General features: G+C 38.5%; 7 protein-coding genes across 7 annotated transcripts; 5 read left to right on the top strand and 2 right to left on the bottom strand.

Moving 5' to 3' along the window:
• Nucleotides 1-282: 282 nt before the first annotated feature.
• On the bottom strand, nucleotides 283-3611 carry LOC140759693 (BTB/POZ domain-containing protein At3g50780-like). The gene is made up of 4 exons (XM_073096325.1): nucleotides 3418-3611; nucleotides 3304-3343; nucleotides 2086-2860; nucleotides 283-1555 (listed from the first exon to the last, which is right to left on the bottom strand). Exons 3-4 carry the CDS (start codon nucleotides 2731-2733, stop codon nucleotides 611-613), a joined length of 1593 nt encoding a protein of 530 aa, XP_072952426.1. The 5' UTR covers nucleotides 2734-2860; nucleotides 3304-3343; nucleotides 3418-3611; the 3' UTR covers nucleotides 283-610.
• A 1573-nt stretch (nucleotides 3612-5184) lies between these two features.
• Nucleotides 5185-7000, bottom strand: LOC140758897 (uncharacterized). The gene is made up of 2 exons (XM_073095287.1): nucleotides 6781-7000; nucleotides 5185-5500 (listed from the first exon to the last, which is right to left on the bottom strand). The coding sequence occupies exons 1-2, from the start codon at nucleotides 6930-6932 to the stop codon at nucleotides 5422-5424; spliced, it is 231 nt and encodes a 76-aa protein (XP_072951388.1). The 5' UTR covers nucleotides 6933-7000; the 3' UTR covers nucleotides 5185-5421.
• Nucleotides 7001-7186: 186 nt separating this feature from the next.
• Nucleotides 7187-10422, top strand: LOC140758896 (small ribosomal subunit protein uS9c). The gene is made up of 3 exons (XM_073095286.1): nucleotides 7187-7608; nucleotides 9331-9621; nucleotides 10270-10422. Exons 1-2 carry the CDS (start codon nucleotides 7234-7236, stop codon nucleotides 9616-9618), a joined length of 663 nt encoding a protein of 220 aa, XP_072951387.1. The 5' UTR covers nucleotides 7187-7233; the 3' UTR covers nucleotides 9619-9621; nucleotides 10270-10422.
• A 144-nt stretch (nucleotides 10423-10566) lies between these two features.
• On the top strand, nucleotides 10567-14765 carry LOC140758895 (probable hexosyltransferase MUCI70). Its single transcript, XM_073095284.1, has 6 exons — nucleotides 10567-11484; nucleotides 11899-12098; nucleotides 12328-12504; nucleotides 12581-12736; nucleotides 13463-13739; nucleotides 14159-14765. The coding sequence occupies exons 1-6, from the start codon at nucleotides 11145-11147 to the stop codon at nucleotides 14398-14400; spliced, it is 1392 nt and encodes a 463-aa protein (XP_072951385.1). The 5' UTR covers nucleotides 10567-11144; the 3' UTR covers nucleotides 14401-14765.
• A 2907-nt stretch (nucleotides 14766-17672) lies between these two features.
• LOC140759242 (uncharacterized) lies at nucleotides 17673-22478 on the top strand. The gene is made up of 12 exons (XM_073095745.1): nucleotides 17673-17840; nucleotides 17973-18124; nucleotides 18264-18333; nucleotides 18681-18767; nucleotides 18966-19082; nucleotides 19400-19837; nucleotides 19949-20370; nucleotides 20723-20822; nucleotides 20930-20989; nucleotides 21097-21183; nucleotides 21588-21719; nucleotides 21920-22478. Exons 2-12 carry the CDS (start codon nucleotides 18006-18008, stop codon nucleotides 22232-22234), a joined length of 1947 nt encoding a protein of 648 aa, XP_072951846.1. The 5' UTR covers nucleotides 17673-17840; nucleotides 17973-18005; the 3' UTR covers nucleotides 22235-22478.
• A 615-nt stretch (nucleotides 22479-23093) lies between these two features.
• Nucleotides 23094-24727, top strand: LOC140759016 (plastid division protein PDV2). Its single transcript, XM_073095465.1, has 2 exons — nucleotides 23094-23329; nucleotides 23858-24727. The coding sequence occupies exons 1-2, from the start codon at nucleotides 23120-23122 to the stop codon at nucleotides 24479-24481; spliced, it is 834 nt and encodes a 277-aa protein (XP_072951566.1). The 5' UTR covers nucleotides 23094-23119; the 3' UTR covers nucleotides 24482-24727.
• A 732-nt stretch (nucleotides 24728-25459) lies between these two features.
• LOC140759536 (anaerobic nitrite reductase NSHB1-like) lies at nucleotides 25460-26213 on the top strand. The gene is made up of 4 exons (XM_073096122.1): nucleotides 25460-25570; nucleotides 25664-25778; nucleotides 25866-25982; nucleotides 26079-26213. Exons 1-4 carry the CDS (start codon nucleotides 25476-25478, stop codon nucleotides 26202-26204), a joined length of 453 nt encoding a protein of 150 aa, XP_072952223.1. The 5' UTR covers nucleotides 25460-25475; the 3' UTR covers nucleotides 26205-26213.
• The last annotated feature ends 526 nt before the right edge of the window (nucleotides 26214-26739 follow it).

Genomic DNA, 26739 nt, shown 5'->3' with positions numbered 1-26739 from the left:
TTTTCTTGTAGCATTGCCGGGGGGAGCGAGTAAATGATGAATATATTCGTAATTTATACTCGATATCTAAATCCAAATCAATATCTTAAAGAGTGACGGTATGGATCATGTTGTTTTGCTCTGTAATGGTGTAAAATTGCCAACTGACATTAAAACATAATATCATGAACATTCAAATGAGCATATCAGTGGTGATAACTAATAAGATTGCATCGCACCAAAGTAAGCAAAACAAACAGAATCATTGCATCAGCAAGCAATCCAATATCGATTTTGATGATAGAAAATGAGAAGTCAAATCTTGTTAAGAATTCAGAGAATTTCACATAGCTTAGGGACCTTCACATCGTTGCATGTCGAAAAGCACTAACAGATAAAGAACTCTGGTGCATGCAACAAATTGCAGACAAGCCAATTACCACCAAAATCCTGTACAATGCATCTAAAAATAAGAACAGAAACCTTAACGAGTTGTTTCCCTCTCTAGGAGGCAGTCAAACAGTATCTTCTGGTCAACAAACAAAACCTCTTCTGTTATTGTTTCACCCATCACTCAAACTTTTTTTTTTCTACATATTAAAGCACGACCAACTTATTCTAGTCCAACTGATCAACTTCTATCCAACTGCAAAGTTTGACCTTGCTTCTCAGTGTAAGGCCTTATGAAAGTCCTCCTCCACCAGACCTCAAAGGCTCTCTGAAGATTAGGGCAGTTATCGCCAACTTTCAAGAAACTTCCCAGCCATGAGAGCAATATAGTCTGCTGGTCTTCCAACGGAAGTGTCAGGATCGTTCGGCCAATTCCTTCTTCTGCAACTTTTCGGTCGAATGATCTGCAACAATGCTGCAACCAACTGTAATCATCAATCAGTGGCTGCAACCAAACATGCAACAGAAGCTGTCGGATGTCCTTTGAAGGAAGCATCTCTCCTCTTCCAATACCAACAAAAAGCCTAGCTGAGACACAACTAACAAGGTGACGCGACACAATTGGTATCTTTGAATGCAACCCGGCGAGCTCATTCTGGCTTGCCCATATGACTGCGAAATCATCGGCTATATGCCTATCGGCCAATATCTCAACCAACCAAACAAGATTATCTGCATCAAGAGCTATCTGCCGCATAACAATATCTTTGCTTTCCAAAGATGTATCAGCAAAATCATCATCAGATGCTTGCCGAAACAGAGCTAGCAGCGAGTCCAAGCAACCCCGACATGAACTGTATAAAGTTTCAATACATATGTCTGCTGATCCATTTATCCAAATGTTATTTTCCTTTAAGAGCTTCAAGACTAGAGATTTCATCTCACGTCGCCCTTTGTCCTCACTGCTTTTCAGCACCAGCTCCATGATACGTGAAAGCGTATCATTAGGGGGATTGGTGATATCGGAACACACTCTTTTCAATAAAGGACTGACTCCATAATTATCACTATGAAGATGTCTTATAGACGATATCACACTTTCTTCTTCTTCTCCAACCCACGGAACTGCTTCTAGGTAATCCAAGCATGATATTACACAAGCACGGAAGCCAAGTGATTCAGCAACCTACAAAATGCCAGCTTAAATCATGTAGAAAGGCTAACAAAATTTGATTTTTTGATTAATAACTAGACAATAACAAGAATCAGCTTAGAGCAATCTATATACTAAGATTGAGTCATACAAAAATTACTTTCCTGCTAAATGAAGTGCTCAATCTATATATTTAGCCAAACGCAAACAAAAAAAAACTTTTCTCAGCTAAATGGAGTTTTTACAAAGTCATAGATCCTATTCAAGATAATTCAAACATGACTCCATATTGTGGTTAAGCACTTGAGTACCAAAAAAAAATAACCAGTAGCCCAAATAAAAACATATCAAATTTGCAGAATATGACCCAACAAGGGCATGGCAGCCATTTGTTCTGGTGACAAGATTAAGGATCAACTACTCACCAAATGAAAACACACAAATCAAGATATAAATGGAGAATTTTAGCAGAGAGATGTTTAATATAAGAAAATAGGAAGACAGAGAAAAACAAATCTTTCTTGAAAATGAACATAAATTGAAGACATCATTAGAGGATACACCTTCAATATGCGGAGTACACGTGGAACAGTTTGCTTGATTAATCTGTGCTTCACTTCCTTACAGTACATCAATCCCACTGTCTCGACGTAGATCTCCACATCTTCACAATCCAGTATCTCAACACATGATACTGGAGACTGTCTAGAGAGTCTATCTGAAAAGTAGCTGCTGTTCTCTGCAAGAATATTACTGTGAACAGTCATTTTTACTGCAAGCCCCTCTTTCCCATACAAGATAACCTTCAAATCGCTCGTTTCAGGTTGACCAAATCCAACAGATATCTTATGTTGCTGACTCTCTGCAGTTGGCTTCGGTGGTGGTCTCTCGGAGGCCGTTGTTGGACTTGAAGCAGGATTATCAGTAGTTGGACATCTCTGATCATCTGAAACCGGCCTAGACCTTGTCGGTGTAGAACTCGTTCTCTTTTCTGATGCAATATTTGGTGACTTCTCTACTGAGAAGGCCTTTGATGTTGGAAGAGATGACCCTTTATGCTTAGTTTGGTGGTTTTGATTCTTTAAGGTCTTCTGCAGCACAGCCGGCGAAGGGCAACACCAGAACCCTTCCGGCGTTACTGCAATTGGTACATTTCTTATCTTTGTCTGCCCTGCCCCTGGTTGAAGCCTTCTAACCCTAAAATCTTCCATTTCTTAACCAACCCTCTCTATGGGATTTCAGATTTATGGACCCTTCTCAAGAGCATGTCAAGTATGAAACTTGATTTCCCCCAAAAAGCTTTAATTTTTTCTCAATACATGACACTCATGTGTAAACCTAAACAGTGAGAAACAGAATTCAAGAAAAAGGAAATTAGTTGTCTAGTTGTTTGGCCGCCTTCGCCTTCAAGATAACAATACTTCTTCCTAAATTCTAGTTTGAAATCAGGAAAAAAAAAAACCCTGACAGAGACGCTCAAAACTAGCAAAGGAAATGCATCCAAACTCATGAACAATGTCTTTCCGTACGGATTCCTTTAATAAAATGCAAACGCATATCACCATTCCGCGAGGCACAATTAGAAAACTGAAATTTCTCATCGCATCCATGAAAAGATCCAAACTTTTGGCAGACGGACATGTGGGTCGTCTTCAAAAGCCCAAGAAATCGCACCAAATTCCAAATGCAACCAAATCAACAAGCACGAAACTCTAGAGAACGAAGCATTCTACGAAATAGCCAACCTTGACCGAAAAATAAGAAGAAAAAAACCCACTTACTCCTTATCGCTCAGCTCCTTTGACCTCCCATGGCGTACTCCTGCATTTCTTTCCAATTTAAAGCAGAGGAAAATAAAGGAAAATAAGAGGAGTAAGAAGAAGAGAGAGAGGAACCTTGGCAAACGAAGAGGTTCGTTCCAACTTTTAACAGATAAGCATGTCCTTGCTTTTCCCATCGTAGAGATTCGACGACATCATCATACCAACTCCTCCCTCCTCTCTTTTATTATATTTCTTCTCTCTCTTCTCTTATGATTTCCGGAGCGTAGTACTCACAGTCCCACTTCACGTTTCAGATGCCCAGAAAATGCCCAAAAATCTCTGACTAAGATACTGCAGGAGTGCTACAATTCTAACATCTTTCGCATATATACCCTTCCAAATTGCTTATTTACAGATACATCTACATGAACAAAAAAATAATTTATCCACACATTTTTTGCAAGTATATTTTCAAAGTTTTGTTTCAACTTATTTAACCGCAAGATTACATTAACCATAATAAAAGGATAATAAAAAAACCAGCTTGATTATTTTGTGTTGGCTTTTCCTTTTGGAAGTATGGGAGTGGTAAAATCTCAAATGTAATATCCGAGTTGAGAGGATAATGTTTTAAAACATACTCCAGTCGTGTGCTTCATTATGTTTAATGAGGAACAAAGAAAAAGGATCTATAATGGAATGACCGACTGACTTCTAAATTAAGCAGCTTTGGATTGCGAGGATCGATGTCGTACTGTTGGAACGATGTTGACTAAACCACTTTGAGCTCCATCGTCCGATAAAAGGTAAAAGCCATGAAGCATTAAATAAACACACAGTTTAAAATTTTGTTTCAGAGAGTATATTATTTAATTATAATTTTGCATTATACGGTATATTTAAATATAGCATGCATGCATGCATGGGTGCATGGATGTATGATGGGGGTTACATGGGGGTGGTTGGGGTATGTGGCATGATGGAAGAAAGCGACAACATGATGGGACAAAGAATGCACTGTGTGCTCGTGGATGTGTGTGGTGATCGAGGTAGGAGGGAAAAAGAGATTTATATGCGAATAATTAAGGAGGATTAAGAAGACGACGAATTGGTATTTTGTATGGGAGAGAGGAACGAATTAATGATTTGGTTCTGCTGTTTGGTGGCGCCTCGGCTTCACGCGTGATAACATCTTTATTATTTTTGGGTAACATGTAGATATGATGATGATGATGATGATGATGGTTCCTGCATTAGATAAAAGAAACTTTATTAATCATTGCTCACAGTTGGTTGGTTAGGCTAAAAAGAGAGTAGACTATATAGATATTATTAGTATGAGGATTGTGCAATTTGAAGTCATTAGATATTATCAATTAATTGAATATCCGGATTGACCTGCACGAAGATATGAGATTGATTTGGACTAAATCTCGGATTAGTCCTTCTAATATAAATGAAAGTCCGTTGACATAGATTTCACTCATTCATTAAAGATAATTTTTTATACAAATTGAGAGGGAGATAGAAAGACTGAACGTCTACATCACAACAAAAAAATAAATATAAGATATCAAACACTACCTGATAAATTCATAAATGCAAATGACCTAAGATTAGCTTATGGTCCCATTGCAATCCAACAGTTTAACTAGATTTGAGGACTCGCCTAAATGGGCTGATGATATCTTAATTTCATCAAGTGAATCTCGATACACCATGGGCCGGGACGACCAATTCGAAGACTGGCACCAAAGGGCCCGAGTATACATTTGGAACATCCATCACATTGTCCTCCAAGGGCCCAACTTTCTCACTATTCGTACTTAAATTCAATGTATGAAAATTCAATACAAGGCAATATAAGCAAACATTTTGAGTAGGTTAGTGAAGGAAATAGACATGCCAACAATGCACAAGACAATTAATACAGTTGATGAGAATTTATGAAACATGTTCTAGTGAGGGAAGCGTGGATTACAAATGCTCCCACCTAAAGGTGAAATTAACCTACTTCCTTCCTGTATAGCAACCTTATTCAACAAGAAAGTTGCAAACATTCTTACACCTACTAGATGATGCAAGCGAGGTGTAATCTGAAGCACCAAAAAAGCCTAACTGAAATTTGAGAAAAATCTAATGCTTCTCATCCTTAGGAATGTCTTTCTTCGCAGCCTGAGAATCCAACTCCTTGGGTGCTGATCGCTCTGCGGTTCTGTGCAAAGAAAAAGGAGACAAGTTGAAACTCATGAGTGAACAAATATAGAAAGAATCAGTGTGTCGAAATTGCAAATTTACCTTAGTGCATCAAAAGCTAATGAAACAGAGGCAGTGAAAAGACAAGAAAACCATTTTCCTCTGACCAACGCAGTATTCAGCCGGAGCAAATTAAGATTGGCATGCGAGTACATGAACTTAAAAATTAAACCTTATATAAGAATAAGTAACAGGTTGCAACTCCCGCAAAATGCTCTTCAGGCAATTCTATGATAGACGATCTATGAATATTCAGTGATCTCCGAGACTACAGCATGATCACCAATGTAACAAGACAATCCACTTAAGAGTACCGATCACGGAACTAATCAATGATTTAAAAAGACTATAGGTGGTTAGGTATGTGGAAATAGAGCCTCAGAGAACCGACTATGTTGCTAGAGCAGACAACTCCAGCAGCCCTATGATTGGCACATACCAATAAGAAGTTCTTGATATTTTACATTTTTTAATTCATGTTCCGAACCTTCCTTTTTCACGTTCTGAGATGGTGAACTACACCATTAATACATTGTCAATATCACCTAAATCTAAAGTGCTGTTAACTCCTGGACTTTCTACTCCATGATCTGCAACAGATCGAGCTGGGTCACTCGAACTGAACAAGTAAAAAATCTACCCAGAATTGGTCTCTCAAAACTCAAAAGTAAAAAATCTTACAAGAAACCCTAAGTAGATCGATAGCTCATTTCTGCTCGATTTGTTATACAACGGTGATTTCAAAACCTCTGCATGGCATTTTGCAAGTGTTCTTAACATATCCACTGAATCTTAAAAGAACAATCGCATCATCTTCGTTATGACTTATGAGATGATTCTTTGCCCACTTACTAGTAAGAACCGAGATCTAATCATTCTCCAACAATCATGATGCAATTGGAATTTGCAGATCACAGAACAACTAATCAAACCAAAGCATCAACAAAAAAACATAGATGTTATGAATCCTGAATCATCATGAATATTACCAAGTATAATTAATTCTTAAATATAATCGACCTGATTTGTCAAAAAGAATTCTTAAAGATAATCTCCAGTAGGAAGTACGACTAGTTAAAGAAATCCACAAAACTAAAGAAAGAGATTTAACTTCAATCCCAGTCCAGGAAGCGCAAAACGAATTAACTAAATATACTAGATAGGCATCAAGTTAGGGTCTTGTACTTCCTCTATAGCTCAGGAAAAGACAAGGAGGAGAGGATATTTTTGGGAAATTACTTGGCGGCGGAGGCGGACTCCTCTTCGAGCCAGTTGCGGATGTGGCGGACGTTGCGGCGGAAGACAGCTGCGGACTGCTTGACGTCGCTGCGGAGGAGGAGCACCGCCGCGCTCACCCCAACCACCGTAAGTATGAAGTTGGTCAAAGCCATCGTCTTCCTCCTCTCGAACAAGCCCTAGTAGTTATCTCGCTTCTCGTTTCCAAGCGGGAGAAACAATAAACTCCAGAAGAGGCTTTCGGGTCAAGCCCGGCCCAATTCGGATCCGAGAATATCGGATTCTTAATGGACCGAATATAGATTGCGATTAAGATCGGAATCATACCAAACTAAACGGGTTCGGACCCGCACCCGGTGGTCTCTCTCTCTCTCTCGTCCCACCCCGCTTAAATCCTATCCCACTCTTATCTCCCAAACCCAGAGAAAGCGAGGAAGCTAAGCAAACAAACTAAAAATGGCGATCTCTCTCTCCTCGCTCACCTCCTCCTTCGCTTCCCTCTCCTTCTCCTCCAATGTCTCCTCCAAGCCCCCATCTTTCTCCATCTTTCTTCCCAAATCCCTCCCACGCATCGCCGCCATCCGAAGCAACACTCCTCGCGTCGTCGTCGCCGCCTCCTCCTCCACCACCGTCGCCGCCGTATCCGGCGGAGGAGTCGCCTCCACGGCAGATTTGGAGGGATTGACCCTCGAAAAGTACGTGAAGTCGAGGCTCCCGGGGGGTTTCGCCGCGCAGAGGATAATAGGGACGGGGAGGAGGAAGTGCGCTATCGCTAGAGTTGTTCTCCAGGAGGGAAGCGGGAAGGTCATCATCAATTACCGCGACGCTAAGGTACGAAAGAATCTTTCTCGTTTTGTCCCTAAATTTTGGGTTGTTTTTGCTTATACCTTTCCGGTTTTCTCGTTTGTTTGGGTTAAAATTGGATTCGAAGTGTGCATCTTGGCGAGAAAAAGGGAAATTCTTTTTGTACTAGAAATGTGAGATTGACGATTGCAGAATTCCCCGTTTATCTGCTTTTAAGGTTGCATTTCAACCGAAATATATACATTTTGTTAGATGGATGCAAGTTTACTTTGTTATTCTTAAATATGTTTTGATTTGTCTGTGGCATTTCACTAGTTAAGCAAGATCTGAGCCAGATTGGTCTGAGAATTACGCTTATCTAGTTATTCTAGTGAGAGTACTATAGGATATTGTAGTATTGTAAATTTACTTATTTCAGTTTAGGACTAAAACCTAAAGAGGATCTCGTCTCTCTTAATCTGAACTTTGTTGTTCTCTTTTGTTGCTGACTGCTAATCTAAGACTGATAAAATCTGGGACTTTTTTTGAGGGTGGAAACTGTTTTTTTTTTTGGATGTCTTTAACCCCTAGTGGTGGGTTACTGCCTTTTGTCACAAAAAAAAACACATATTATTATTTTATTATTTAACAAATTCGAGGTGCTTGGGTCTTATAGGTCCATGAGTCCTTAAGATCATGAGTTTACAAATGAAAACATGGTAAGATTGGACAGAGATATTAGTTTTGCCTGAAAGTAAGAATATTGTCAAATGGATATAATTGAACATTTAGATGACTTGAGGAAGTATGTGTTAACGATTATGCTGCTTGGTGATATATATATAAAACTTTTAGATGGTTGTCTAACAGGTCCACATTGCATTTCATTAACTTCCACTAAAATAACTGATGGATGAAAACAATTCATAGAGCCAATCCAAAACAGAGTTGTTCAATCCGATGCTTGCATTGATATTATATGATCGGCTCACAGGATTCCTGTCTCCAAGACGAGAATTGGTTGAAGAACTATATAAAGAAGATTTGTAAACGAAAGGACTAATCCACATAAGAACTTGGAAAGGCTTCCATCCAGTTGGACTAAAGCCTGATCAAGCCTCCCCATGATAAATAACTGGGATTAATCGGTTGCTATTCCTGCTGCCACATTGTTTATCACAGGGAAAAAGAGGAAATTCTCCAGAGGTTTTGGAGGGGAAAAAGGCCATCAACTAAATTTCTTGATAGCAGACTTGATTTAAGTTATATCCCATTTTAAAAAATGAAAGGTGAACTTGAGGCCTACTACCTGACGACCCTCAACAAATGATCATCTAAGCAAGTGCCCAAGTCTACTCTAGCAGCTCGTTGCAATTAAAGTATGAGGATACTTGGCAAATGCACCATCGTCCTCTCCAATGGTTATGAAGTAAACATTAAAATTTAATTTGGTTATAAGGCCAATAATCAATTATAAGCATGATTTGTGTGACCAAACAACTCTAAGTTTTGTTGAGTTTTAAATTTGTAATGCATAATGCTTGATTACATTTGATATATTATCATTGTCAATTTTCACAGTGCCATCTATTGACTCTATTAGGTTTGTAATCATTTTTTTTTGGTTTCTCTGATTCAAGTTTTTGCTTAAAATATAGTAGAGAACAAGAATTTAAAGCATGATGATATGCACAGTTCTGTACTTGGTTTCCATAAGACCTTTGATGCACTTGAAGAAGCAGTCTTGTAATCTTGTCGATCTGCTTGCAGGAATATCTTCAAGGAAATCCATTGTGGCTGCAGTATGTCAAAACCCCATTGCTGACTTTAGGGTTTGAGAGCAACTATGATATTTTTGTTAAAGCTCATGGGGGTGGTCTGTCAGGCCAGGCTCAAGCAATTTCTCTTGGTATTGCACGTGCATTGCTTAAAGTCAGTGAGAATCACAGAGGTGCTTTGAGGAAGGAGGGCCTCCTTACAAGAGATTCTCGTGTTGTTGAAAGGAAGAAGCCCGGCCTTAAAAAAGCACGGAAAGCTCCTCAATTCTCAAAACGTTAAGAGGTAGACTATGAACCAACGGCCTCTTACTTTTGAACTTCTTAAGTGAGTTTCCTCAAGTGGTTTATGTCTTCCTTCTGGACTGATTCTTATGTGATACTCACCTCACCAGTTGTAATTTTTGGCTTGTGGGCGTATTTCTTTACCATGTTAAGATCATCAATGAAAATTTCCTACTAATTTCCTTTAGCTTGTCAGAGTTCTATGAATTATTAGACCAGGTGGGCTACCAGATCTAGTTTCATGATCATATATACTAATTTCGAACTCCCATGCAGAGGGCATAAAAACTTATCTGTTGAGACCAAAATAAAGAAAAAGAACGGAAAAAAAAGAGAAGCAATTGAAAACCACGGCATTCATGTATCATAAGTTTTGCACAATTAGACTTATTCTTGACCCTTCATGTTTTGATACCGCGGCATTGATGAAGTCAAATAGGAGCATAGAAAGAATAAGGAAAAGAACTCTATTTACTTGAGAGCTTCCAGAACTCTTATATTGTTTTTTTACCTTCTTTGCACTGGTTTTATGAATCCAAGGGGAAAGGGAAGCTGTGAACAAGTTCTAATTATTGATTTTGGAACTAAAATTTGTACTATATGCCTTTGTTTGGAGTTCTCTGACCTCATTCTGGTGTGCCCACTGCAGATTATTTCTACTTCTCAGTCTGCGCTTAGGATCGGCTACTTATTTGGGCATCTGAAAGACCTGTATATTAAGTTACCAATTGGCTGGATTTTAGCAGTGATACATTTGCATGATTTTTAAGGTTCTGTCAGAACCATCAGTCTATTTAGTGTATCCTTACAAGTAAACTATTAATTTTTTTACCTTCTCTCTCTTGCGGTGTGTAGCTATACTGGATCGTTTATTTGCTCGAGAATCGTACTTTGGTTGCAGTACTTCTCTTCGATCCAAAACATAGTGTGCTAAATCGTTTACTAGCTTGTGACATGGGTTCCAAATTTTCGTGAATATTAAGATTAATATTCAGTGGATTTTAACTAAAGCATTATTGTATGGTTTGAGCAGTTGTGGTTTATTTGTTAAGAGGCTGATTTAGTCCTGTAATCTAGGATTAACCCTTTTATTTGTCGTATGGTTAGTCAAGGCTCTTGATCCATTAAGAAAAACCTACGCATTTGGAAATAAAAAATTATAGACGAAAGTTTATATTGTGCTGCTGTAAATCGTAGTGATCACTTTTAGCCATAAGTTGGTCGGACGCAGCCAGTGTACTGGACCGACCTGTTTCAGAGATAAGTTGCTCGGCACGGCTGCTGGAGCAATAGCTCTGCGGTAGACTTAGAGATTAGATTAAATAATTATATTTATTGGATAACAGTTTTATAAGGCCTATGTGTCTTTATATTTATATTATATAAGGTTCTCTTTGTCCAGCTCACCTTCTAGAGTTTAAAGAAAAAAGTAAGCTACTCCATCTCTCTCTTCCATTCGACGCATGCAACACCCGGTGGCCGAGTCCAATTCCGATCTCTCCGATCCGCGCGACGTCTTCCTCCATGATCCAAAGCATCTCGATCTCCGTCTCCGACGACGACGAGGACAAAGTCTGGATCCGCCCTAAGCGCAAGAAGCGGGCCCGCCGCCGGCGGCCGGAGCTCTTCCCGCGAGTCGTTAGGAAGGCGATGCGGTGGTGGCCCGTCCTACTCTTCTTCCCGTTGCTAGCATTGTTCTTCTTTGAATTCCCCAAGCTCGTGCGTCTGCCACGCGAGCTGCCCCAACCGGATCCGGTCACCGTCACACAGAAGTCGGTTCCGGCCCACGAGGAGGGGAAATCGCATCCCGCCTCCATGGGAAACATACATAAACCCGGCAACACTTCTAAAATCGTGAGAAAGCGTAAGATCCGTGGAATTTGTTGGCTTTTCTATTACTTTTGTATAATGTTATCATGGAATTACGGAATTGCTATTGCCATCTGATTTACAAGCTCCTTAGAAGTAATGGAAGAAATTCGTTATTCATGATTGAATTTGCTACGATTATAAATTGAAATTTCTCTAGTTCTTCAAATTGAGCTCACAAAATTAGCAACATTTGTCAGAGAAGTGTACAACGCGACGAGTAGGGAAAGTATGTTTTGAACTAGCTGGATTCTATAAATAATTGGGTTACTAGGCATTCTAAACCTTTCTGCTAGATTTCTAATAATAAGAGATTTTATGCGAATTATGTACATTCTTGTCTTTTATAACTTGGAGATGCAACTTTAAGAAACTCTTTGCTTATAGACTTGTAATATGGTATTGACAGCTTGTCTGAAAATCCTTAGTCCAGAAAAAATAGTTACTCTGGAATTCCCTGCAACTGGGGGTTCAAATTATTCCGTAAAGAGAGTTTTGTACAGATCTGATGAAGGCAATGCTACACAATTACTGCAGCCTGAAGAAGCGGCAAGATTTAATCTATTCACTGGTTATCAGACGCTTCATGAAAGAGAAGAAAGTTTCAAGGTTCTATTTTTAACCTATGCAATCCTTTAATTTTAGTTATTTGACATCCCTTTGGAAATTCATCGCTTGTTTTATGTGATCTTGCCTATTAGTTTCTTAGTTGATGATTTTTGCTATCCAATGTAGTTAAATGAGCATGTGAGACTCGGTTGCATCTTTCAATGCCTCTCTGTTTTTTTACCTCATCTCACTTTGTCTTGACATATATGAGCACACACGATTGTTTCAGGTGAAGGAAAGTGCTGTGGTGCATTGTGGCTTTTACAGTGAGATGGGAGGGTTTACAGTTTCTGACAATGATAAACGTTATATGCGAACTTGCAAAGCTGTTGTATCTACTTGTGCATTTGGCGGTGGGGATGATCTTTACCAACCTATTGGGATGACAGAGGCATCTATTGAGAAGGTAACTTTAATTTGTGCTCATTGCTGTGTCATGATATTTCTTCTTTTTTACGAGTAATCTATTTCCTGCTGTGCAGGTTTGCTATGTGGCATTCTGGGACGTCGTCACTCGCTCAGCCCAGGAAGCTGAAGGAAAAGTAATCGGTGACAACCACATGATAGGTAGATGGCGCATTGTTGTTGTCAAGAATCTTCCTTTCTCAGATCAACGGTTGAATGGGAAAATACCTAAAGTAAGTTACATTTCATTTGCTATTATATATTGTACTATATTATTGCTAATATTTGCTTTTATTGTCTAGATGAATTATTCTGTATGAGTAGTAAATAGTCCAGAGAGCTTATTTTACTAATTACTAGTTGTTTGGAGTTTTCATGCTATTTTAGTTGGATATGGTACACAGTAGCTCCATTGTTGTGCAAGTAGTTTATCTAGTTCACTCGTTACTCCTGATTTGCCGCTAATATTGTTGCAACGGTATTTCACTGCATAAAAATACTTTTTCTACTTGTTTGCTGATATCTTCTCGTCATGTATCCAAATGCATTTAGAAATACTCGGTGCTCATCAGGATGACTGAATCTGTTTTTCCACAACTTGAGTTACTCACTTTTAGAAAAATGGTAAACAGTTAGGCCCTCTGAAAATTGTGCTTGGCAATCTTCTTGTTTGTAATTTCCTTTGTTTGCCTAATAAACATTGGTGAACAGAGAATGATTTTATGAAGTCTAAAAGCTGTTCTTTTCGCATTCCTCTAGATATATGTTAAATTTGCTTCTTTTAACAATGTAGCTACATGCTTTCTTAGGAGAAAGGATGATTGACTACGTCACATCATTGGACTTTTCTACTTATGGCTTTGCAGATTGAATAGTCCCTTGCTAGGATTTCGTTGTTTTCTCCTTTTATTTCTTTTTAATATTTACTTTGACGAAGTATTTGTTGATTTCTGCTTCAGATGTTGAGTCATCGCCTTTTTCCTGAAGCAAGGTATTCGATTTGGGTGGACTCAAAATCTCAGTTCAAAAGAGATCCAATAGGTGTGCTGGAGGCACTTCTTTGGCATACAAAATCTGTTTTTGCTATTTCTGAGCATGGAGCACGAAGTAATCTGCATGATGAGGCAAAAGCAGTTGTGAAGAAGCACAAGGCAACTTCCGAAGAGGTAGAGGTGCAGTTAAATCAGTATAGCCGAGATGGTGTTCCTGATGACAAGAAACTGAATGGAAAGAAAGGTTAGCTCCTAATTGTGCCTAATCTGCCAATCTATAACAAATGCACAAGAACATGCATACTTTCTAATGTGTTAACCCTTAACGCTAACACTTCAGATTGATATGATAATTTGGGTGTATTGGGTGTAAACATTTTTTTTCCCTTTGGTGACTCTAGAGTGTAAGATTCACTAGTAAACTAACATCTTGATTATATTGGAGCAAGGGTAGTAACTAGCAAGAAGCAGAACCATAAGTCATGAAATGGACCTCCAGCCAATTGCCAGATGAAGTAAACATCAAAATCTTTTCATCATGTTCACTTGGATGTTGAGTGTCTATTCTGCACAGAACTCTTTAAGAAGATACCAAATACAAATTTAGTATGAGTTATTGATGTCTATGCAAGTTGTTGCTATAGTGATTTATTACCTTTGCAGCTCTAGCAGAAGCCTCAGTGATTGTGAGGGAGCACACACCATCAACAAATCTCTTCATGTGCCTTTGGTTTAATGAAGTGGTTCGGTTCACATCTCGAGATCAACTTAGTTTTCCTTATGTTTTGAGGCGTTTGAAGATACCAGGAGTCAATATATTTCCAGTATGTGCTCGCAAGGATCTTGTGAACAGTATGGGCCACAAGCGCAAGGTGAAACCACTTCTTCTAAGGCAAGGTAGTTGAGGAAATTGGACTTTACCTCCATGAAGCATATTTCTCATTTTGTTGGTGGATAAATGCATCAACTGATAACCTTCATGTAATTATCGATCTTTCTTACATATTTTAGGGTCCACAATGTTAGTCTAGTTGTTTAGATCTAATGTTCTTCGTTCAATTGCATATAACAAATTTTAGTGTTAGGGTGACTTTTACCTGTAGAAGAAGACTGGCCTACCCAAGTGATGCAGGAGAATGGTTTTTGAATCTCCTTGGAATGTAACATGAATTTGCCTATTAACCATTTATTCAATGATGTGCATCAAGGAAATTCTCAATACATGCTGGTCAGTTTGTATTTCCACTCGTGCCAAAGGTGTCCTATATTGTCATCTGGCCATTATCTGTGCAACTATAAGCTAGTCAGCATTTGAATGCATGTCTTATTCCTCTTGGAAAGTTCTCTCGTCGTTTATGTTGTACAAATCTCTACCAAACTCACGTACTCCTTTATTTATTTCAAGTGTCTCAGCTTTTGGAAAAGATGATGGAAATAGTATGGCTTTCCTGCAAATTTTTTTGTTTTTGTTTTCGCTTCCTTCCTCTTTTACCCCCACTGTGCTTTCAATCACTGTTATATCAATCAAGCACACTTACCCTGGCGGTCCTTTTTGCACACACAACTCCGGGAGAAGGGAACCCTGATTCCCGCCGACGATGCTTGTTAATCTTGTAGTATAATATTAATTCTGTAGCCTCTATTTTCCCCTGTCTTTAGCTTTATAAGTGTATTGGATTTGGTGGTGGGTGGATGGGCTTTTAAAAGCTATGGTTTTCTGCGTCGGTTCTTTTATATGTTCCTACTCATCTCTAGACATAGTTTATCTAAATCTATTTTGGTCATGTAATTTACGGTCATATTTGTCGGTCTTCTAGTCTTCTTGCTTGCGTTGAAATAGCATAGATTTAGGATGTTCTGAACTGTTAGTGCTTATTTTATTCAATATTTATGGAGTGATTTATCCTCCCATAATGATTATTAACTGCACGTAAGTATGGATGACATCAAAATTAAGATTAAGCTTAGTTGTGAACCTTGTTGTGAATTTTGATTAGAAAGGACATTGGATTCTGATGGCTTTTGACCTTGCAGTAAAGAATAAGAAAAGGTTCAAAAACCTAGGTAGAGAGTGTGATGATGAATGGCATCAGACCTAGTATGTGGGCACATCACACATGGGCATCTTTTCCGGATATCAATCTCAAATTAGGCAAGAAAGTGTAGCTCATCCATGTGGCATTGACATATATATAACAAAGAAATTTTATTTCACAGCTCCATTATTGCATCAAACTTCGAGCATGTCTGTTAATCTTGTATTATCTTGTAGTTGTTGGGCTTAGGGCACATCATTGCTATAAAGTCATTAATTGTGCAGCTTAGAGACCAGCATGGTAATCTAGAACAGAAGTACTGGATATTGTTTGCTGATCGTGGACTAAGTATTTACATTCCCCAAACATTAATTAGAGTTTTTTGAATGATGGGCTTATTTATGCAACTTCAGCTTGTTCTAAGCAAGAAACGTCTAGTTTTCCCCCCCTTTTTTTAATTTCTTAAGCAAGAAATGTCTAGTTAACAAATAGAATACTTTGGGGTTGTAACGTTAACGGTCAGAAAAAGAAAAACATCGCCAATATTTTATTCAATAATTAGTATGTTTTTACTTTATTCCTCTTGAAAGCGAAATTAAGATGCGAAATTTTAATGATTCTTTACAAAAATTATATTTAAGCTTAAATTTCTCACATGTTTGGTTGATAGAAAATAACTGGGAAAAAGTGATTTTTAGATGTGAAAAATTTTAATAGTCACTTTAGTCATTATTATTAGTGTTTAGTAAAATTAAAAGTGTTTGATAATAAGTATAGTCATATGTAATATATAAAGGAAGTGAAACGAGTTCAAAATTATATATATATATATATATATATGATTTTAAAGAAGATATCCGACTTTCTGAATCCAAAGATTAGAAAATTTAAACTGATAATATCTTGCAATGGGAAATTACATATGACCCACCATTTACTACATTCCAAAGGACCAACTACCATTCCACTCCATTCAGAACCATTAACCAACCACATAGAATAAGCTTTATTGCATATTCTATTCCATGAGTCGTCTCACCGTTGAATAGAATACTCAACGTGCAAAGCTCCAAACCCAAGTGGTTACAGGAAGACTTTGGTTTTCTTTCTCTCTTCTTCTTCAACCCACTCCATTAGTACTTTAGGAAAAGGTAATCCTTTTCCTGGTAGCTCTCATGGGAACGGGAAAAGTGTGTAAAGTTATGGTGGCCACTTTACCCACACACTTGCTTCTCGCCTTGGTACTGCAGAAGCCCAACCAGTGGCAAATCGTATTATTACTGGATTCTTTGACAAGCATTAAGCTCTTGGGAACTGAGGACAACTTGGGTATCCTGGGTTTTCTTTTGAGATTATATTAGTTTCCAAACAAGAAGAAGAGCCCAGTAGAGCCAGCTTCCTTGGAGTACAGAATACCTCCTTTATCCCTCACTTTCGTCCCTTTTGAGGGTTGTTTTTCCTTTTCTTTTAGCCTTTAAAAAAGTTTTAAACATTCTTTGGACAAAACCAATATTGTCTTTAGTGCTGAATACTCTACTTGGGGTCTACCATTACATTAATCTAACCACATGTCTTGTCCCTGTTTCTGTTTGTATCAATAGACATCAGTACATATTTTTTGTCTTGTATTGAACTAATCTTTCATTATTAGTGGCAGCCATGTCTTAACAAATTGGAGCTCTTGAGAGTAGATCTGCAATACACTCGTAGTAATTCTGGGAAGCTGGATTTTGGTCAAGAAAAGAAAGGAATAAAGAGAAAGGAAAAATATTGTCTAAACTATGGTATGCATAATGCATGGCTTCATACATAAATAAGAGTGAGGCTTAGGTACATAATGGCATCCCATGAACTTGCATTAATGCAAAACGTGTGTGTGTTGAGATGTCCTTTCTTTCTGATCCTCTGCTACAAGTAAAGGAAAAGCGTAACGAATTGGTCTTTGATAATTAATGCCCCCTACGTGACCTCAACAAAGTTCCACTGTTCACTATTTTATCTGCACTAAAGTAAATTAAAAAGCTAAAGCGTTTTAGAATTTGTGATGGTCAAATGTCCTTTTCAGAAATTATTGAGTGGTTGTGCGAGTGTGAGCCTATAAAAGCTCTATGGTTTAGCAGTTAAACTCTTTCCTTTCTTAGGCTCAGAGCTTTTCCAAATGCTTGTTGATTCTTGAGAATGAATTGGTTGGTAGCTCAGCAAACTGGAAGACATTTTGGAAATTAGTGGGAGGAGAGATATCTGAAGCTCCATTTGACTTTTGTGATCATTGGTTGTTGGGCTATTCCACTTCTCTGCAACTCACCAAGGTAATCTCTTACCTCTTTAACAGGCTCTTACTTTTCTTTTCTTGAGCAAAAAATGCTGTTATCTTTGTCTGCATTTGATAGTATCACTATCTATTGGGTGTTTGTTAACGATTTAGCATTGGGAAATTTCAGTGATGCTTGCAGAGCTCTCTTTCTGAAAACATCATGCAAATGGAGCTTGAGGCAAGCCATGTTATCCAAATGCAGGAGGTGAAAGGCCATAATCCCTTTGTCAAAGCAGTGGATTCCATCGATGAATCTCTTAAGAACAAGTATTCCAGGAGGTAGCTTGATGTTTTTACGGATATATCTTTCTACCTACTTTTGCTTCTGTTGGATTAGTGGTTATATGTACACCCTACGAATAGATTTGGAATTTCTCGAATATACCCTTTCCTAATTGTTGTTAGTTCCTAATGACAGGGTTTCTGATGAGGTGGTTAGGAAAGATAAAATGGATTCTTCCCCTAAATACAGCAATCATTCTGAGTTGGTAATTTCTTGTCGTCTCTCTTCTCTTCAAGCATAACTTGGATTTGTAATGCTAGGTACTCTTGCCATTTGGATGCTCAAGAAACATTAGCATATATATATGTATATATATTAACCAGGGTTCTGTTGGATTACTTGGTCATTATAATCTTAAAGTGGAAATTTAGATATCATATCACTGACTTCTTGAATTTGATGAAACTCCTAGGGTTGCATGATAGGTGATTTCTACTGAATTATGCTTCAGATAATTGGCATTACGGAATGTTCCTTACTGACTAAATCTAGTTTCCTTTCATAGCGGAGTTACTGAGATGTACTTGTTTATGGATTCTTTTTGGTTGCCAGGATACTGTAAATATGGAAGGCCAATGTGGTGAAATAAAAAAGAAAATATTGCCTGGAGCAGAGGTCCAAAGCTCCTTGAAACAAGAGGTATTCAGAGATCTGATATAGCTTTGTGAAGTAGTAGATCACCTTCCACATAGAAAGCACTTTAGACTTTAGACTTCCAGAGTACATCATGTGCTATGCCCTGCTAATCACTTGATAACTCAGCTCTTCCTTGTTAGACAATTCATGGAAGTCATATTCTGCAGCAGTTCCTTGACTTGATTTGATATTGTGCTGCAGATTTTACAACTTGAGGGAAGGCTACAGGATCAGTTGGGGGTGCGCGCTGTTCTAGAAAAAGCAGTGGGATATAAAGCATCTGCAATTAATTTGTCTCATGATAGCTCAATGCCAATGGTAACTCTTACTTAATTCTATGAATTGGAGCTAAAATATTTAATCATCCTCTATCAAGGAAGTTATCTTTAGGAAGTAAATTTTAACATCTGTGGATTGGAAGGATTTCTGCTTTGAACAGGACCGTTTAAATTACTTGATTATCAAATGTAATTTCCATGATATTCTACTATATGATGAAGGCAGGTTCATAGTTTATATTATCATTTTGATTTTGGCCATTGAGATATTTCAGTACCTCTTTTCTTTGTAGGCTAACCTCCATTAAGTTTTCTCTGTTTTAGTGATTATTTATATTTGCTTCTGTGATGTTTCAGCCCGCCAAGGAATTGATAAAGGAAATTGCTGTTTTAGAGATAGAGGTTATGCACTTGGAGCAATATCTCTTATCACTCTACCGTAAAGCTTTTGATCAGCAAATATCAGCATTGTCTCCCACTGGAAAAGACTCTTCGAAGCAGCCATCAAGATTCCAGTCAGGGCAGTTTCAAGAAACTCCAAAGCTTGACAATTCTTCCAAGGGAGGAAAGCCAGCAGTTAAGCCTAATCATCTAAAGCTTCCTAAGAAGCAGATTGACCCAGATATGGAACGTTCTTCTGTACTTTTATCAGAGAAGCAAGAAGGACCCAGTGTTCAACGTAGCCATTCGTCACTCTCACAGCGAGCAGTTAGTTCAGCTAGAATATCACCGTCAGAAGGAAGTCTTGCTAGAGCTCTCCGCTCGAGCTACTCACAGCCTTTGTCCTCTATTGCGGTAAATTGATCTATAGTTTATTTGATCTTCAAGCTTACTTGATTAAGAAGCTCAGTTCCATGACAATACAAATTATTCTAATTCCTTTTGGTTGTGGTTTCCATTGCTCAGAAGCCTCAGAAGCAGGAGGGAGAAAATGCTAGTTCAGGGGTGATAAGCTTAGCTGATTATCTTGGTACAAATATTGCTGATATCATCCCAGAGACTCCTAATAAACTTTCTGAAGAAATGGTTAGATGCATGGCTGGGATATACTGTAAACTTGCAGACCCTCCACTGATCTATCATGCCACCACATCTTCCCCTACCTCATCTTTCTCATCAATGAGCGGAGTTTCTCCCAGAAATATGGGAGAAGTGTGGAGCCCTGGATTTAAAAGAGAATCTACTCTTGATGCTCGGTTGATAAATCCTTTCCGTGTTGAAGGATTGAAAGAATTCAGTGGACCATACAGTGCAATGGTAGAGGTGCCTTTGATTTGTCGGGATCGTCGAAGACTGAGGGATGTCAAAGATTTGCTACAAAATTACAAGTGAGTTGCTTTCATTTTATAGGATATCAAACGATTATATTATACCTCATGCTTGTAAACCAGTGCAAGTAATATTGATTAAGCTAGTTTTTGTTGCATGCCTACTCTCTTTTTCCACTATAATTTATGCTAATTATGAGAGACATTTCAGTATGCACTTCAGGTGGTAACCGAACAATATACTTTGATGGATCAAATGATCCTTGGTGCACATAATCACTCACTGCAAATCAGTGATGTGAGCATTCTGCTAATACTTAAACAACCATTCGATTGGATCTAGAAATTTAATTATTAAGTTATTCCTTATTAATAATTCTCACAAGCTCCAGACTGGATCTTTTTGTTTCAGTTCATTTATTCATCGCCTCGAAACAGTTGATCCTAGCAAGCTGAACAATGATGAAAAGATAGCCTTCTGGATCAACATACACAATGCTTTATTGATGCATGTAATGGTTTCTCTCCTGCTATATATCTTTTTTACACTGCACTTTCTTACGGATGTATATTCTCAATTTGCCTAAATAAGTGATTTTGTTTCTTGGGGTTCCTGCAGGCATATTTAGTATATGGTATGCCACAAAATAATGTGAAGAAGACGTCACTACTTGTAAAGGTAAGGTTACACGCATAAATACAAGGAAATGGTAAAATGAGAGGAAGCATTATTTACACTATGTTCAGAGACGAAGTATAACCTTATGATAATTGTCTTGATCTCAGGCCACATTCAGAGTAGGTGGACGGTTCATAAATGCAGCCACAATACAGGGTCTGATTCTGGGATGCCATACATATTCTCCTGGACAGGTATGCGTCTCATCTTTCTCAGCTTCTAACTTACATGCATAAAGCTTCTCAGGTTTTCAGTCATAAGCACCTAGAGACTTGGAGATCTAGCATTTTATGCAATGATCATGGTTGTTCTCATGCCACTTGCCAGAATCGAGACCTCATTGGTCATACAGCCATCGTGGACTCTTGGAATCTAGAGAAAACAAACACTTGCATAGATTATAAATTAGAAAACGACGATGTTTAATCATCTTTAAGGGAAGTCGTTTATGATGAAACAGGCTTCCTCCTACTATGATCACTGAAAAGAAAATTGTTTCAACAGTCTATTGCAATTTTCTTGTCACTGATGAAACCATGAAACATCTTCAGCTAAGTGTTTTCCAGTGAAGTTAATGTAGCACTTCCTTTCCTTGCAGTGGCTCCGGACTTTACTTTACGCAAAGATGAAGAAGCACAAAGCAGGAAATGAGTGGCAAGCGTATTCTATTGAGCAACCCGAACCTCTTCTACGTTTTGCACTTTGTTCGGGAAGCCACTCTGATCCTGCGGTAAGCCTCTTAACTGCATTTTTCTCTCCTAACGTTTGATGAAAACTTGAATGCATGACCACCACCATGAGAACAAAAAATATCAAACTTCATGTCTTTAGCGATGTTTTACATTGCATTGAATTGGCTACGAATAAGAAAGTCTTCAATAAACTATACATAACAAGTGGCGTGGTGCTTCGTTTTGAATTTGTCTGCAGGTCAGAGTATATACGCCTAGGAGATTGTTTCAACAGCTTCAAGCTGCCAAAGAAGAGTTCATTCGGGCAACTGTCAGTATATGGAAGGAACAAAAGATCCTTCTTCCAAAGGCTATAGATTCATATGCAAAGGAAATGAAATTAACTTCAGAAGCTATGGTGGACATGGTTCAGCGTTATCTTCCCGAGACTCTACGAATGGCAATACAGAGATGCCAACAGAGGAGATCAAACAAGATCGTCGAATGGGTTCCTTACAACTCGAGTTTCCGGTATTTGCTATCAAGAGATTTGGTATTTCCTCATATAAACTGACAGCATCCATCTATAATTAACACAACAACTCCAGACGGATCTGCTATCAAATTGTGCATGTCAGATTGGATGAAGATTGTTGTTTTCATTCATTTTTTGGCCCGAGTTTTCAATTCTTCTCGTGTACATAGGGACAGTGCACACTGTAATTTCTGTAAATAAACAGAAAGAAAAGGAAACCATGTCACATTTTGGTATGATCTTTAATGAGGAAGGTTGACATTTGCTTTTTGATGGCTGTTCAAATTAGTCAACCTTAGTGAGCATCAACAAGTTCAGATTGACAACTTGAACTTTTAAGTCTTATTATGTTCATCAAAACTAGTGCGAGAAGTTTTTTGACATCCTCTCAGACCCAATCCTATCAGTGGGAAAGGGGAGGTGCTCTTTTGCAAAAAAAAAATTTTAAAAAAAACGGAAAAAGGAGTTCATCTGCAAAAATGTCATTAAGACTAAGACCCAGGTGATGATTTATAGGATTTGCAAAATCTTATAAATTCTGTAATAAGACTAAATTGCAGGAGTTAATTTGCAAAGAATTAACGGACTGGTAGGGGGCCAGCAAAGATCCTTTCACTTTCACGGCCCCCAGAAGAAACACCTTTACCGTGTTGTAGCAATTAAGCGAATTTACGATGCAAACCCTGTACTTCTACTATCTTGAAATCACACCATGGCTCAGCTGATGTGAAACTAAACAGTTAACACAATGGACCATGGAGGTTGTTTTGCTGAAAAAGATGGGGTTCGAATTGCAAATTTGCATTACAGGGTTTATAGACCAAAAAAATATATGAAGGATAGGGTGTTTACTGAAAAGATTTCGTAATTAGATATTTTACTATAATACTACCAAAGAGGAGGAGGAGAAGTGGGGTTTAAGCTATGGAAGGAGAGGGGATAGGTTTGGTTTTGGCTCGGGCGTCGGAGTTGCGATCCAAGATCGCAGATTACAGCCACGGGAGTGATGCCAATAAGCAAGTAGGGCAGAAAGAAGAGGAAGAGGACGAAGAAGAAGAGGACGAAGAGACGGGGAGCCTTCTCGGTATTCGAGCCGCCCTCGAATCCCTGGAGCACCAGCTCACTGCGTTGCAGGTCGAAATCTCGTGTAGTCATGTCTTGTTTGATGATGGAATTGTTTTCTTGTGCTCTGATGGATTTAAGGGCTTTCTTAGATTATGATTTATTTGCGTTTTATAGGGAAAAAAAAGGCATGTATTGATTCTCCGGATGCTAAATTGGATTTTAAGGAAAGTTTTTCTCTCTTGGAATCACGTAAAAAAGATCTTTTTTTTTCTTTTTTTAAAAAAAAAACTTTTAGAAGCTGCAAGATTTGATGATATTATCATGAAAGATGCAATTTTGTTCTGATAATGATTGGCTGGCGGAACTGTTGGTTAGCCTTTTGCTAGCAATCTATGATGATATTATCATGATGGCCTTTCTGATTTAACTATAAGCATCCAAAGAGGCATTTATTCCTTGGTACTTTGCAATGTTAATTTGCTGTACGTAACGCGTATGTAGACCTGCAGTGCTTCCTTTTTTTTCTTCACACAAATTTGTATCACTTAATTTACCGGTGAATTGGAAGGTAATAACATCAAACTTTGATGTTGGCAGGCTCTTCAACAGCAACAAATATATGAGAGAGAAGCAATTCTGAACCAGATTGACTGCAGTCGCAAGATCTTGCTAAGCAAACTGAAGATATATAAAGGGCAGGATTGGGAAGTCATTCATGAGGCTGCATCCTTTGCTGGTGAAACAGTTGATCATGACAATGGCCTCATCCTCCCACCGTACACAGGCCACCTTAACAGCTCGTTTGTTTTGGACGATCTATATACTCCAGACTATGCCCCCAAGAGAGCCATACGTAAAGCTAAGAAGAGCTCGGATGAACCAGAGGAGAATCATACCTCTCGGCCTTCTTCAAACAAGGCTGCCCCAATAAGATCTGCCATAAGATGGGTTGCTAAATCAGTGATTACATTTGTTAGTGTCATGTCCATTCTAAGCGTTGCTGGCTATAAGCCAATTCTCAGAAAGAGTGGCATCAAATTTGACATTCCAGGGCTGTTCAGTAATCTAGTAGCTGATCAAAGACGGTCTTCTCTTCGCTGCCCTCCTGGCAAGGTTCTGGTTGTTGAAGATGGGACTGCCCGTTGTCTCGTGAAAGAAAGAGTTGAAATCCCATTTGAGCCGGATGTTACTTCTCCCAGTATAAGATACGGCTTTGGATAATGTGAATCTTTTTGGGCCAAAAATTACTCTCTTTTTTAAAACCCTTTTCGTCCCTCTAAGCGAAGATTAGCCTTTTGCTCAAGTATTAATCTTCTCTTCTCTTGTACTCCTTAGCAACTGAATAAGTTGAGTTTATATGTTCTGTGGTGTTGTATGAAGTTTTCCTCCAGGGGATTGTGTAAATATTTTGTTATTGCGGACTCTTCTATGAAATATGAGGTATTTGCAGTTTTATTTTGCTTATTATTTTGTTTTTATGCGATACAGGAAAGCTGCTTGCTAGTTGATTTTTAAACTTCCCATGGGGTATGTTTTAAGAGTTTTAACTCAATATATTTACATTAACAAATTTGTAAAAATAGAACATATGCAAAGGTATTACAACAGCACTTTCACATCTCCTAGTCAGTGGACATATATAAGGCATCCAGTAATTTGGTTTAATTTGTAGATATTGTAGCAGATTAAGCTACCTGTGCCATAAGAAGATCTAGAGAGCAAAAAGTTTAGGGATGCAACAGAGAAAATGATCTGTTTGATTAACAAAAATGACCCACTTCCTTGCATGATACATGTACCCACTTAATTATTACTCGTCTCCACGTCTCTCTCTCTCTACAGTAGTGCAGCTGCGTGGAGGGCACAGTAGTCCCAGCTTAGATTAAGAATCATCATCACCTCCAAAACCAGCAACATCCACTGGAAATGGATTTTGTTAATTTTTAATCCTTCTAATGCCACTCACGTACATGAACTCATCCTAGATGCCCTCTAATTTAAGCCCCACAGCTGATGCCCTAAGCTTTGACCTACTATATTAATTTGCCATGATGTGGTAACCTTTGCCATATTGGACAGCTCAAGTCCTGTGCCATCTGCCTATATAAACACTTCCCCTGGAACGGAGAAGAGCATCAAAGCTAAGAGCAAGACACTAGTGTTTTATTAATCCCTAAGCTTTGTTTAGCTACTCGCAACTTTAGCAACATTAGCAATGGCTTACAGCAAGGCTCAGGAGACCCTCGTCATTAACGCATGGAACGAGATGAAGGACGACGCTGCCACCTTTGCTCTCAAGTTCTTCTTGAGGTGAAACTTCTCATCCTACGATTACCAAGTAGCATGCAGCTTTCTTAACAAAGATAAATAGTCTTTGTTTACATTGACATGTGTTCATTGTAGACTCTTTGAGATCATTCCATCTGCTACCAAGAGGTTCTCGTTCCTGCATGACTCGAGCTTGCCCCTTGAGAAGAACCCCAAGCTCAAAGCCCATGCTATGTCGGTCTTCGTCATGGTATCTATACGACAACTGAAACTTTTGTAGTCTATTTCCTGATTCATTTTTATGATGCAAATTTGGTTTCGATTGCTCCGAATGCAGACATGCGAGGCAGCTACGCAGCTATGGAAGACTGGGAAGATCAGCGTGGGGAACACAACCTTCGCGAAGTTGGCTGCTGCTCATGTCAAGGCTGGCATTACTGACGTGCACTTTGAGGTATTCACGGAAGTACAAAAGCTCGCCAAAATTTCATATAAAGTTTGTATAATATATATTAACTTAGAAGGGTTTTGGATTGGATCACGCATGCAGGTTCTAAAGTTTGCACTACTGGAGACTATCAAGGAGGCAATTCCATACATGTGGTCTCCGGAGATGAAGGAAGCATGGTCAGAAGCTTATGATCATCTGGTTGCAGCTATCAAGTCCGAGATGTAGATCGATTTCGATTTCTTCGACGAACGTCGACTAGTCGTCGGACTATGCACTCTTTGCTTAATTATATCTTGTGTCCTGTTCTTCAAGTGTTGTGATGCACCATTGTGGTGATGTCGAGTTTTCTCACTTCTTGTCTTGCTTCATTTAGTTTTGAATAAAAGATTCATATCATTTGTACTAGCTATTCAGACTTATGCTGTGAGTTTCTTCTTAATTTTGATTTTCCTTACTGCCTTAGTCATCAAATACATAATACAACTGCAAACAAAAACTTCTGTGAAAAATAAAAACAGGGAGAAAGTGAAGAAAGAAAAAAGAAAGTTAAAAAACAGAGCAGATTGCACAATATCACATCTGGAAATTGAGAACTAACCAACCAACTTCCTAGTTACTCCTCCCTCCCCACCTCAAATTAAGAATGTCATAAGACTCAATCTTAAATAATTATCATAGAAAAAATTACTTAATAGCTCGACTCAGTGACTTGGTTGTTAATTCGGCGTGTGATGATTTAGAGCAATATCTGAATAATATT

The sequence above is a fragment of the Typha angustifolia genome, chromosome 4, assembly GCF_048772165.1.
Source record: "Typha angustifolia cultivar Huaian chromosome 4, ASM4877216v1, whole genome shotgun sequence".
In the NCBI taxonomy this organism is placed as follows: Eukaryota; Viridiplantae; Streptophyta; class Magnoliopsida; order Poales; family Typhaceae; genus Typha; species Typha angustifolia.
This window is presented reverse-complemented; position numbering and strand designations above follow the sequence as displayed.